Here is a 13,465-nt window from a genome sequence, read left to right as displayed (position 1 = left end):
GCGAGCTCTCTGATTGGTCAGAGGGAGGAAGCGGGGCGTGATTGGTTGGAGGAAAGCAGAGGCGGGGCCGAATGTGCCGGAAGTGGAGGGAGAGCACTTCCCCTTAGCAACAAGGCAGGCTGCAGTCGTAGGAGGAGCGGAGCGAAGGGCCTTGGTCATGGATGGGGGTAAAGAGGGGGAGCTGCTGTGACAAGTGTTAGAAGGGGGGCGAGCAGGGGAGTTGATGGTAATGGGGGGAGCGTGGGGAGTGGGAGTGGGAGTTTGGGAATGGGGCGGGGCTCTCGGTGATAGGTTCTTTAGCAATGGGGGTGGGGGCTGAGCCATGAAGGGGACCCTCAGCAATGGGGTTTTTTTGCAATAGGAGGGCCGTTGGTCCCTAGGCAGTGGGGCAGTCCTTGGAAATAAGGGGGTATCTGGGCAATGGGGGGGTCCCTTAGAAGTAGGGGGAGGGACTTGTTAATGGGTCCTTTGGAAATAGGAGTGGAGGGGCTTGGCAGTGGGTCTCATGACTGTGGGGAGGTTCTGTGGTAGTAAGGGGATCCGTTGGTAATGGATTCTTTGGAGGTGTAGGAAGTCCCTTGGCAATGAAGGGGGGTCCTTGGGTAGAAGAGGGGTCCCTTAACAGTGGTGGCAGGAGGAGTTAGCAATTAGGAACTCCCTTGACAGTTTAGATAAGGGTTGAGTAATAGGCAATGGATCCTTTTGCCATAGGGGTGACCTTGGTCATTGAAACCCCCTTGGAAATAAGGGGATCCCTAGGCAATGGGAGGGGGTATTAGCTGTAGGTAGGACGCTTGGTAGTGCATCTCTTGGTAATTGGGAATCCTTTAGCAGGGGGTTTCTTGGCAACGGAAAGGAGTCCTTGGATATAGGAGTGCTATTGGCAATGGGTCCCATGGCAGTAAGAGGGTCCCTTGGCAAGGGGGTGTTCCTTAGCAGTAGGGAGGCCCTTGGTGATGGATCCTTTCTCCATGAGAGGAGGGCCTTGACAAGGAAGGGGGGCCTTACTACTAAGGGGCCCTTAGCAGTGGTGAGGATGCTTGGGAATGGATCCCTTGGCAACAGGAGAGCCTTGGCAATGAGTCTCTTGGCACTGAGGGGGGGGTCCTTGATCATGGACCCCTTGGTTGTGGGGGTGTCCTTGGCAATAGGTTCATTGATAGTGGGGTGGAGGATTGGTAATGAGGCCCTTGACAATAGGGGGGCACCCATCCTAGGTCCCATCTCTCATAAGACCTTTTGCTGTCCCTGGATGAAGCTGGTTCCCCAGCTCTGACATTCACCACGATCTCATGCTTAAAAGAATTGAGGTACTCCAACAGTTGGAGCCATTTAACATTTTCAATATCAAGTGAGAAAGGGCAATTTTTTTTTTTAACACCCACCTCCTTTGCTCACAGTCTGCCTTGCTTTGCTGTTTTTCTGCTTGCCTGCCCCATTTTGAGAAACGAGGAGCACCACAGGCCCTCTGAGTGCTGCCCCACAGAGCCGACGTTGATTAAAAAGGAGGAAACTCTGCAAGCAAAATGAGCTGACCTCTGGATCCTGCAGCCTTTTACCCGCCTGGCTGCCACAGATATGCCAGAAAAGCATATCTTCTGCAGCACAGAGTAGTGATAAGACTGTCTTTTACTGGTAATTCTCATACCAGGAGGAAGCCCACCCTCTGGGGTGGCTTCGGTTTCTTTGCGTGTGTCCAACGTCGATGCAAGTTGCTTTGTTTATATGACTTCTGCTGGCTGCTCTGCTTGAAGAGGAGAGGACTTCCTGCAGTTTTCCAGTAAGGTTTTCTTTTAAAAAAAAAAAATAATAATAACAACAACTCTTTGGATGATTTAGTTTGGCTTCCTACCTGTCCTTCTTAGTCCCTGCTGCCTGTCTCGGGCATTTGCACTGCAAATTCTCCTAATGACACTTTGCCTTTATGCAGCTGCCTGTATTTGATTCATCAGCATACACAGAATGTACACAGGTTCTGGTCTTACACTGCCTTGTTTTGTTCTGACTGTCAGGCACCACAGGATGGAGACTTGGAGCAAGGTTGCTGTTGCAGAGGCATCATTCAGATGTTGCATTGCATCAAGGAGCTTTAGCATGGGGTTGGACTTCAAAAGTCCTTTCCAACCCCTGCAGTTCTGTGATTCTGAGTTGTAAAAGCTCCTCCTGGGAGCTACTCAGAGAAGCTCCTGCCAGAACACTGGGACTGCATTGTAACACTTCTGAAAAGAAATTTCTGTATCTCATGTCACCAAATGAATGTTTGCTAAGTTTGCCTTTTGCTTTGTTATTTGTTTTTGCATGTTGGCAAAGCAGTGAAGCGATTTAAGAAAATGCACCTTACAGCTGACGACTGTGAAGCTCTCAGTAAGAGCTCTGAAGGTTTATCCTCCCTGACACAGCCACTGAATCAAAGGCAAAGCAGAGGAGATGTCAACAGGGGCCTCCAACCCACTCATAGAACAAGGAGGCAACCAAGAGGTACGCTGTTTGCTTTGGAGCCTGAGGGATTTGGGGGAGTAAAACTACAGTAGAACAAAATGGGTTTGGGTCATCCATCCTTGAGCTTGTGCTCTTGGAGGGGAATGAAATGTCAGGCAAGGTGAGCTCAAATGGGACTCAGGCATCAGAAGGACTTAGTAGGATGGCTTTTCTTATTTCCCTTTTCTTAGACAGTACCTTGTGAATGAGACTTCTTTAAGCTCACTTTCATGAGCATCCAGGAATGAAATGTGTTAAAATCAGCTTGTGATTTATTTTTTTTTTTTCCAAAATTTCCTCTTAGCTAAGCATCAGGATGTGTTGCAGACCAGGAGCAGGACAGAATGGTCCTAGTGCACTCTTGGTTCTGACAAGTTGAATCAATGGGCTTCATAGATCAGAAAAGGGAGAACCTGGGAGCAGTCTTTTGCCAAGTTTCAGTTTTGTTTATAGTCTCCAGTGCTTTCTGACATTGCAGTCAGGAAGTGTTTGGCAGGAAATGACTGTATATGGTCTTAAAAAGACTCCATCTCTTACAGGCTTGGTAATCTTCTCATGATGCAGTGAAGGAATCAAACCTTGAAGTTGCTGCCAAACTCCTTGTTAGCTCACACATGTGTGCTTTGTGCTGTTTCTCTTGACTTCACTGATACTTTTCCTTTTTCCTTAGCCCAGGGGCAGCAGAAGAACATTATGGATTACTTTAAGATCTCTCAGAAACAGCAGGTAGTTGCTGGTAGGACAAAGAACATAAGCATCAAGGAAGAATTGCTGGATCCTTTCTTCGCTGAAGATGATGAAAGTAACATCTCCAATGTGATGGAGACAAGTAGTGATTCCTCCTCATTTCTAGAGGATGAGTACATGGAAAACTCAAGAAAACGGCCTCTGTCCTCCACAGCTCCAAGCAGACTTCAGATAGAGAATGACTTGTGGGGTGAGCCTGAGAAGAAGGCAGTGGTGGTTCATCCTGAGCACAGTCAAATCAACGAAGAGCTTGATGATGAAATAGAGATAGAGCCAGTCCCTGATGCACACTATGGGCTCCTAGGGACTCGGAACTGGGACGTACCTCAGGGAAGCATTGAAGATTTGCCTGATGAAGTCCTGAGGAGCATCTTTGCTTTCCTACCAGTGACTGATCTGTATCAAAGCCTGAGCCTGGTGTGCCACCGCTGGAGGATTATTGTTAGTGACCCAAGGGTAAGGACTGCTGTGACATCGATTTGAGCCTGGCCTTTCTCTTATTGCCCTGCTCTTTCTCAGTCTTGTGGTTGCTGTAGGAGTATCCCTGTCTTTCTTTGTACCTTTAAGTCCCTTGATTATTCCCTAGTGCCCATATCCTTTCTTACTAAATATTTTTGGCATTCGTGACCCCAGTGAATACCTTCTCAGATAACAGCTTCAATACTAGGGTAACTTTACTTGAGCATTCTTCCCATACATGGAAAGAACATCCTGTAACACTCCACCTGATCTCCTTTCATTCCTTTCCTTGCACTTTTTTTTCCCCCCAACTGTGATCACGCAGGAAACCCAGGCTATTGGACTGGGCCATATCCTTTTACAGCCAGTGTGCATCACTGTGTGCATGTCTGCCTGCATGTGATATCTCCTGTAGGTTAGTTTTAAGAGAAGGACCTTTAATTCTGTTTTTACAGAGCTTCGTTCACCTACGGTCAAGGCCCTCGCAGTGCAAACAGTTGTAAACCTGGTGTTGATCAACTTTTGCCCAATCTAAGGAGCAGGATATGGGAGGGCAGGGCTTCATAAGCACACGGATTTAAAGCACTCAGACCCTTCTCTGAGCAGACCTGTACAATAGAGCTGAAAACATACTCATTCCTTTAACACTTGGACATTTGAAGCCACACCAGTGTCTCCCTGTTCCCATCACTCTAGAAAAAACAGCCTTTGGTTGGCAGGCTATGAGGAACAAGTCTTTCTCTCTTTCCTCTTTTTTTCTCTGTCTCATGCTAGATACCTGTTTCCATCAAGCTCCATGTTTGAACTCCATGTCTTCTTTGGAAGTCATGTTGATTAGCTTATTGCCAGTAGAAGCCTATTATCCTGCCCTCTGAGATGAAAGCTGGTGGTGTATGTTTCACATTCCAGTTCATCCCGTGGAAAAAGCTGTACCATCAGTACCTGGTGAAGGAAGACGTGGCTCTGCGCAGGGTTGAACAGATCTTGCAGGATTTTGCCATAACAGATCAACATAAAGAATGTATCTTGGGGCTCATCAGGTGAGTCTGCTTCAGCACTTTGTAGCTGTATATCCTCAGACCTGCATTGCTTTGGGTCTTCTCCCATTTTATCCTGATGAACTGCCAGGAGATAAATGGTGCTGCTTCCTGCAGGGTTACCACACTGGAATGAGTGAGACTCTAATTATAATCATCCCTTTCAGTATCCTTTCCACTTACGTTTTGTGATGTGTCATTTCACCACTGCTTTTCCATCTCCTGATCAGCCAAGGTCACAAAGAGGCTCAGCATATCCTTGTTTTTAGTTAAAATGCATGTATTTCATGGAGACTGTGAGATTTGTGCTCCTTTTCCTGGTCCCTCCCATCTACTGAGAGATGTGGTTTTTTTCTTGGAGCACTACTGACTGCCTGCTAGAGCTCAGCAGTAAGCCCTACTTGGGTCCTTGATACAACCAAGTGTTCTGGTCAGATATCTGTAGACTAGAGAACAATTTTGTATGGCAGTTAAATGGTACAAGAAGAGTCAAATTGGATTAAGAGCAACGTGAATCTATCTTCTGGAAGGAGAGTTTGAGGCAGTGAGAAGGAACTTGCAGACTAACAGCTGGCTGCAGTGAGGTATTTACATACACATCCATGTGACAGAACTGTCAAGTGCTTGGCTACATGGCTTTAGGCACAAAAACAGGTTGGAAATACAAATTTCTTAGCTGTAGATGTCTCTGCTCATTGCAGAGGAGTTGGACTAGGTGACCTTTAAAGATCCTTTCCAACTCAACCAATTCTATGATTCATTTGAATCCTGCATCGTTTGATGCCCAGGAGTATCCAAATTGATAGCAGGTATTCCTCAGGACCTACAGCATATCATCTTGGTTTGTGAGACAGCACAAGTTGCTAAATGACACTCAGCAACTGTGCTTAGGGAGTTGGGCTTAGCCCTGGCATTGAAGGAAAGTGAAAATGAAGCTCCTGGACTTCAGGACTGCAGACTTTGGCCTCTTCAAAGATCCGCTTGAAAGAGCTCATAAGATAAGGCCCTAGAAGGAGTAAGGTTCCAGGAAAGCTGGTTAATATACAAGGACAACCGCCTCCAAGCTCCAGAGTGGTCCATTTCAATGGATAGGAAGACATGCACAAATGCCAGGAAGCATACATGGATTAACAAGTAGCTCCTGGCCACACACCAATATAAGAAGTACACAGAACATGGAAGCAGGGCTTTCCCCAGGGTAGCCTGGGAGGAACAGAGAGATGTTATCCAAGCTTCTAAAGTGAGATTAGGAAAGCCAAAGTCCAGCTGTAATTGAATCTGGTCAGGGATGTCAAAGACACCAAGAAGGATTTCTGTGAGTACATTGGTGACAGAATAAAGAGTGGGGAAAACACAAGCTCACTGCTGAATGAGGTGGGGAAGCTGGTGATGGGGAACTTGATGATCCTTGAGGTCCCTTCCAACCCAAGCCATTCTATGATTTTCAGGCATGATGAACAAGAAGGTCATCAGGAGTAGTCTGCATGGATTCACCAAGGGACGTGGGTGCTTTTTGATGTACTTACTTGATAAGACTTATTTACAAACGCTTCTGTTCCCCTTCCATGCAGGTATGTCTCTGCCATTCCCACCAGCAGGCACGTAGATCCCAGGGCAGTCCTCCAGTGTTTGAAGTGTCACCACCTCTTCTCAAGGGCTGAAGTCTGCATCACAAACAAACTGCCAGACTTACAGAGCAATACAGGGGTAGGTTCAATGGTCATTCCTCTCCTTCACCCCACAGTTCTTGGTGCTTTAAGGTTAGATCTGCCCTTCCCCATTTAGAAGTTTTCTTTTTGAAGCTTTACTCTGTACTGTTCAGGAGGATGGAATAGAATTTAACTGTTTGTTGTGGCATTAGGGTTATTTCACTTTGATTAAAGACTCAAAGCTTTTTGCTCAGTCTTCCTTCTTATTCCCAGCCTGAGAAAATGTGGGCCATCATCACAGCTATGGTGCTTTTCTCTGATGGTGTCCGTGACATCCAAAGGTTGATGACATGCCTGCAGAGACCCTGCTCTTCCCTCTCCCTTGTGGATGTGACTGAGACACTTTATTGCATTGCCACACTGCTGTATGCCATGAGGGAGAAGAACATCACCATCACTAACAGGTAAGGAATGGAGAAATGCCCCTTTCAAGATGTGGCAATATGTAATGTTTGTGGGCTGTTCTGTTCTCTTGGCTGGGGCTCTGCAGTTCCTTGGTGCATGCAGTTTCTCAGAAACACTGAGGATGAAGTAAGAATTAAGAACACACATTCATATAGGAAGACTGGAGAGGAGCTGCACTGGAAAACAAATCAGTAGCCAGAAAGAGGACAGTTTTGTAAGCTGCCATCTGCAAGGTTGAACACAGAAAAGGAGTTCATCCTGTTTTTTTTTATTCAACCACGGGCCATATGCTCATGCTACCAACCAGGGAAGTCAAGGTGCTCATTTGGACTGTCAGTGACAGCTAATTGCTAGCTAAGATAATTAACTTGAGTAAAAGTCTACTGAAGATGTGGCAGGCAGAGGGTGTCATTCACATGTGGTCAAAGTCACTTGTCTCATCTCCTTGGAGCACGTGAGCAGAAATATGAATGACCACCTCTCTTCTGTCACTGTCTCTTCAAACCACACAAGGTTTATGATTTAGCTCACAGGGATTTAAATAGCCTCCTAGGAACTGTCTTGTACCTATTTACAGCTCCTAGAGCAGCCAGTGAGTCTGAGCATGCAGTTAATTTAAAGCCATGGAGTTGCTTTGCTCCTCTCTTTGCACTAACAAAGCACTGTGAAGCACTGTCAGGGCTAACACACTTGTGTGAAATGACTCTAAGGCAGTTACTGAAACTGATTCACTTCACCTAAACTAACCCCAGATTCTGTCTCAATCTGCCCCACACTCTGTTACTGATAGTAGTTTGGGAGAACACAAGGATCCTGTGGACTCTGATCCCAGGTCATGCTTGCATGGCAGGCACGAAATTTGCATACCCAAAGCAGAAATAAGGCAGAGGCCACAAACAGAGCTGCCCCCGTGATGCCTTTGTGATGACTTTTCAAGGTATAATGAGCTGCACTTTGAAATACCAATATTGCCCCTACAACTCACAAAGCATTCAAGATATTGCTGTCTTCCAGGTGGCTGCAGAAGTTTAATCTGTAACTGATGATTCCTTAATGATAGATTCCCTCTTTTCTTTCCTGCTAGGATCCATTACAATATTTTCTACTGCCTGTATCTGATGGAAAATGCTTCTGTGACTGCACCACAGATGGTAGAAGAGGGAACGCCATCTTCACACTGCAGGCAGGATTTCTGGTCCAGGTAATGACACTACAGGTGACCCAGGCAGTGTGTAGTGAGCCCTGGATGCAGAACAAACATCTCATAGCAAAGCCTGGTTGACAAGACTCCAAGATTCATAAGGATTACCACAAAACCTTATTTTGCTTCTTGCCACCTTCTGCCTGAATTCTTAGGGGAAAGCCTTAAATCTGTCAAAATTAAATGAACTGAATTTAGAAGTCTTTGTTTTGTGTGTTGGCAGAACACAGTGATGTTCTGAAATATTGCAGAGCCTAAATCACTCCTAAGTATACTCCCAAATCACTGCTCTCCCTGTGGATAAGATGCTTTGGAAAGAGGGGAGAGAGCTGCTTTAATTTTAACAGTCAGTTCCACTAGAAATGTAGGTTGCAGCCATCCAAAATGAGGGCTGGCATGCTGGTAATTATACTGTAGTGCAAGTGACATGGAGGTTCATCTATGAACACAGCTACAGGCCATTGATTCAGCTCCTCTTTTCTAAATCCTGTTTGGTGACTGTTATATATTAACTGTTATACATACAGTTGCTGAGAATTGTCACTAGATGGTAGCTTGCTTCCTAGAAAGGAAGGGCATTTAAGGGTAAAATATTTTTGTGGCCTTTGGAGAGCTAGGCTTGATTCCCCTTCTGTTGGATTGAGTCACTTAGCCTCCTTGTCCTCATCCACAGTAATGCTTTCATCCTTCACAGAGGTCTAGAAAAGGTAAATCCAATAAAATCACTCATGATCTGTTGTATGACAGTGATAGAGACCATAATGGAAACAAAATTGAAGGCAAACAAGTGATGGGTTTAATTGCTTCTTGGTTTCCCAGACCTTTTGTTCTACTCTTTCCTTTTTAAGCATATTTTTTTCTAAGCAGAAATTTGCTTCTTTAATAGAAAATAAATCCTGAAAGCAGCCAGGTGCTGAAATGTCAAGGATGTCTGGAGAAGCCTTTATACCTTTCCACATCCTGTGGGGGAGCAGAGCTGGTTCATGCTGTGGGCTGATGACAAATTTCAGACCTTTACAAATAAAACAACTGCACTCCAGCAGGAAGTGCTGAATGCCTTTCTGAACATTAATCACAGCTCTCAGCTTCCACGTGAGGCAGAGACCACTGATGTCCTGCACTGAGGAATCTGAGAGCATTTTAAGATATGTGCTCTCAGAAGCAAGAAGACACCTCAAACTCTAAGATGCTGTTTGCTTTCAATGAGCCTAAGCCAAGAAAGCATGGCTGAGTGCCCTTGAGAGGATCTTTTCCTATGCAACCTTTTGCAAGGTTTACTTTTTGTTTTTCCTCTCTCCAGTCTTATTCTCTGGAAGGTACTGCCTTTTTTGCACAATTATTAGCTTCCCCCAGTGCCAACCTCCTGCTTATAGGATGGGATAAATCTTTTGTGGGTTTCCTTCTGCTATTAGATTTATTTATGTGGGAGAATGTTTATTTTTAATTCCTTTTACTTATTTAGGGTTTTTTTTTTTTTCTTTTTTTAGCAATTTGTCTGAAGTGAAACTGACCCATGAACAGCAAAGGATTTTGAATCACAAAATTGAGCATGGTCAAATAGTGAAAATTATGGCATTTGCAGGTAAGAGCAGCAACACAAACCAAGACATCTTCTGCTCTCACTCTCTGTACTGCAAAGGAACATTGTATAAAATCAAGAAAGCATATTTAAGAGGTGAGGGAAAAGTAAATTATCTCCTTTCACCTGCAGAGGGTTTTTCTTTATGGAGGCTCAGAGGCAATGGATGCTGTCTGCCAAGGGACATGCTGTGCCCAGCAGTATGGTGCTGGTTTCCTGTGTCTCTACAAAATCACTGTGTCCAGATGACAAAAATGGGGATGTTCACAAACTCTTGACAGGTTACATGTAACCACAAACAGAATGGAAAAAGAGCCTGACAAACTTGTTACCCTTCTCCAAATGTGTGGATGAGGATTGTTGCCAAAGCATTTGTTAAAATAATGTAATGATGCTACGGCAGAGAAGCTTTATCTTTCTGCATCTGTGTTGCATGTAGAAGGTCTTGGAAGCCTCAGACTTTTCTCTAGGGGGTTCAGCAGAGTATCAGTGTCGCATTCACATGCAAAACATGGATTAAATATTCTTTGGTACTGTTCCTTTCATGTTCTGGGTTGCATCACTTATAGGAACTCATGAATCATTCAGAAGAGCAATTTTGATGTTTCATTTGCCAAGCTGCCTCTCAAGGGAATCAGTATCTCCATGTGTGCTCAGGCTTCTAGAATATTGGAAAGCCAAAATGATTATTTTTCAGAGCTTTTGGGCTGCAGAGTGTGATTTTTCAAAGCTACTCCACTCTATGGCTTCTGATTTCATTCAAGTCAGTGCATAAATCCCCATTAGCTGCAAATAGTCCTACTATGTGGTTAGTACAGGAAGGTAATCATGGAACCATAAAATGGCTTGGGTTGGAAGGGACCTCAAGGATCATCAAGTTCCAGCCTCCTCACCACAGGCAGGGCCACCAACCTCCCCATTATTAACCCTAACCCTAATACCAGACCAGGCTGCCCAGGGCCCCATCCAACCTGGCCTTGAAGGCCTCCAGGGATGGATGGGGCATCCACAACCTCTCTGGGCAGCTGTTCCAGCACCTCACCACTCTCATAGTAAAGAACTTCCCCCTGACATCTAACCTAAATCTTCCCTCCCTCAATTTAAAACCAATTCCTCTTGTCCTGTTATTATCTACCCTGTACTGTCTACTCTGTAATGCTAACAGAAGGTGTGCAGGTTCATTCATTCTTGGCAGTAGATAATTTTTGGGTAACTCTGTTCTTCAGGTACAGGAAAGACCTCAACGTTGGTGAAGTACGCGGAGAAGTTTGCTGACCTCAGTTTCCTGTATGTGACGTTTAATAAAGCTGTTGCAGAGAGGGGCAGGCTGGTCTTCCCCAGGAATGTTACGTGCAAGACTTTTCACTCTTTAGCATTTGGAAGCGTTGGCAAACAGTGAGTGGGAATTTTTGATTCCCTATGGGAGAAGGGGAGAGGTGGCAGGAAAGGAAGATCTGAACTCAAAAAGGCTAAAATGATAGAGACAGTTGGTTTCTTTCATCTGCTTCATGTCAGACTGATTCATAGTATCATAGAATGTCCTGGGTTGAAAAGGACCACAATGATCATCTAGTTTCAAACCCCCTGCTATGTGCAGGGTCACCAACTACCAGACCAGGCTGCCCAGAGCCACATCCAGCCTGGCCTTGAATGCTTCCCAGGGATGGGGCATCCACAACCTCCTTGGCAACCTGCTCCAGTGTGTCACCACCCTCAGAGTGAAAATTTACTGTGATTTACTGTTTCCAAAGTCTTTCAGGTTGGATGGGTCGGTGGCATTAGCACCCGTATGAGCCTGTCAGTCCCTTAGCTGTTTCGAGGCTGTTCATCCTGCTTATGTTTGTAGACAAGGAGCACTTCAAGGGAGATAGAAAGCCGCTGAGAATGGATTTTCCCTCTTTCTGACTTAATTTGCTCACTTTGCATTTCAGTGGCTCTAAACTTTGCTTTCCTTTAGCAGAGGAGGTTTTCTCATAACCTGAGTTGTACTAATAGCTCAGTTTCCACCATTACCAGCGATTATATTGGCACATCTACACTGCAGACAGAAGGGAAAATGAGCCACGACACAGAAGAGGAAGGGAATCCTCTTGCTTTGTTCTGAAAATGCTCTGTAGTTGCAGGGGTAAATGATGGAAATACCTCTCTACCTTAAGATTCTATCTATAAAAATATGTAAAATTCTGTGTCTGTGGTTCCGTCAGGATTATAGTTAGGTTAAGTAGGCACAGTTTTTTAAGGTGTTCCGTTACCAGGTCAAAATAGGGTACATTAAACAGCTTCTGTGAGCGTTAGTGTGCATCACGAGCTAGCTTCTCCAATAAGATTTTGGTGTGTGTTTCAACATCTCTTAATTTTTATGGCACAGCTATAAAGAGAAAGGCAAACTGAACTTCTCGAAGCTCTCAGCATACTCTGTGAGTTTTCTCATCCAGAACCGTGAGGGACAATCTGTCTTCATCAGAGGGAAAACAGTCTCACAGACCCTCGAAAACTTTTTTGCCTCTTCAGATGAAGAGATATGTGAAGAGCACACACCTATTTGGTTCAAAAACACCCATGGAGAGAGAAAACTTGTCAGCCCAGAAGAAAAGAGAGTGAGTACCCGTGCTGAAAGAAGAGTTGGGCTGCAAGGATTAGAATCATAGAATGTCCTGGGTTGCAAAGGATCACAATGATCGTCTAGTTTCGACCCCCCTGATATGTGCAGGGTCACCAACCAGCAGACCAGGCTGCCCAGAGCCACATCCAGCCTGGCCTTGAATGTTTCCAGGGATGGGGCATCCACAGCCTCCTTGGGCAGCCTGTTCCAGTGTGTCATCACCCCCTGTGTGCAAAAATTGTTCCTAATATCTAACTAAAACCTCTCCTGTCTTTGATTAAAACCATTCCCCCTTGTATATTTCTGCAAGAGCTGTAGACTGTGGGCTGTAGTCACTCCATATTTCATTGTTCACAAGCTTTCATGCTTCAGAACTGACTGTCAAAAAGTGTTTTTCCTCTGGTGCCAAATCCAAAGGAACTGGAGCCTGATCGCTTGCACAGCTGGTATCTAGGGAGTAGATTGACATCTCTTGCTGCTCACTGCAAATGTCTCTTCCCTACAAGGGAAGAGGAGAAGAGATTGGCATGCATTTGTATCAGTGCCTGAGCAGCAGCGTGATATTACGTGTGAACACAAGAAACATTTCATTTGTCATTTTGATAGGCAAAGCCAAACCCAAACATTCTAATCTGGGCTACAGTCATATACAAACACAACCCTTGAAGCTCAGACATTCCAGACAATGGGCTGGAGTTGTGAAGATAAAACTTTCTGCTCTGCATTGATCATTTGTGATCAGGTCCAGCCCAGATGGCAGAATTCCAATCTACAGTTCAGTTTAGAAGTTGTCTGGAAAGAGAAAAGGAATTTAGAAGGAATACTGCAAGCTCATGATTGGCTTTTATCAGCTGCTCTACCATTTCGAGTTTTACTGTGCCTGGACTCTTTTTCTGCTCAAAACAATCTCTCCACACCCTTCTGTTTTCTTTTTCTAGATCAATGTGGAAGAAGCAAAAGATATATGGCACAACATGAAGAAGCTGGATGGAGATGTAGAGAGGAAATACAAGATGACCTGTGATGGTAAGAGAGTATAGATGTCAAATAGCCTTCAGGTAGTGAGCAGCCATGCAAATGGTAGGGCTAGAAGCTGCTATTCTTAAGATATCAAGACAAGCAAATGACCCTCTCTCTTTTTCTCAGGGTATTTGAAACTCTGGCAGCTCAGTAAGCCTCAGCTTTCAGGATATGATGCCATTTTTGTTGATGAAGCACAGGACTGCACACCAGGTGAGTGGGAAAACA

The 13,465-nt window shown here is 44.9% G+C and overlaps 1 protein-coding gene across 5 annotated transcripts in view; it reads left to right on the top strand.

Annotated features, from left to right (window-relative positions):
• The first annotated feature begins 18 nt into the window (after positions 1-18).
• FBH1 (F-box DNA helicase 1) overlaps positions 19-13,465 on the top strand; it is a 25,440-nt gene continuing 11,993 nt past the window's right edge. The window contains exons 1-13 of one of the 5 annotated variants that reach the window (XM_010708663.4): positions 19-167; positions 1,401-1,780; positions 2,314-2,478; positions 3,149-3,681; positions 4,594-4,724; positions 6,293-6,428; positions 6,644-6,834; positions 7,920-8,036; positions 9,524-9,618; positions 10,842-11,010; positions 11,984-12,212; positions 13,156-13,243; positions 13,364-13,450. In XM_010708663.4, coding sequence (XP_010706965.2) covers position 1,780; positions 2,314-2,478; positions 3,149-3,681; positions 4,594-4,724; positions 6,293-6,428; positions 6,644-6,834; positions 7,920-8,036; positions 9,524-9,618; positions 10,842-11,010; positions 11,984-12,212; positions 13,156-13,243; positions 13,364-13,450 — 1,942 coding nt within the window. In that variant the 5' untranslated portion in view covers positions 19-167; positions 1,401-1,779. Of the gene's footprint in view, positions 168-292; positions 1,781-2,310; positions 2,479-3,148; positions 3,682-4,593; positions 4,725-6,292; positions 6,429-6,643; positions 6,835-7,919; positions 8,037-9,523; positions 9,619-10,841; positions 11,011-11,983; positions 12,213-13,155; positions 13,244-13,363; positions 13,451-13,465 lie in introns of those variants that run through there. The other 4 variants (XM_010708717.4, XM_085209990.1, XM_085210062.1 and 1 more) reach the window with 4 other exon arrangements.

The sequence above is a fragment of the Meleagris gallopavo genome, chromosome 1 (assembly GCF_905368555.1).
Source record: "Meleagris gallopavo chromosome 1, MGAL_WU_HG_1.1, whole genome shotgun sequence".
In the NCBI taxonomy this organism is placed as follows: Eukaryota; Metazoa; Chordata; class Aves; order Galliformes; family Phasianidae; genus Meleagris; species Meleagris gallopavo.
This window is presented reverse-complemented; position numbering and strand designations above follow the sequence as displayed.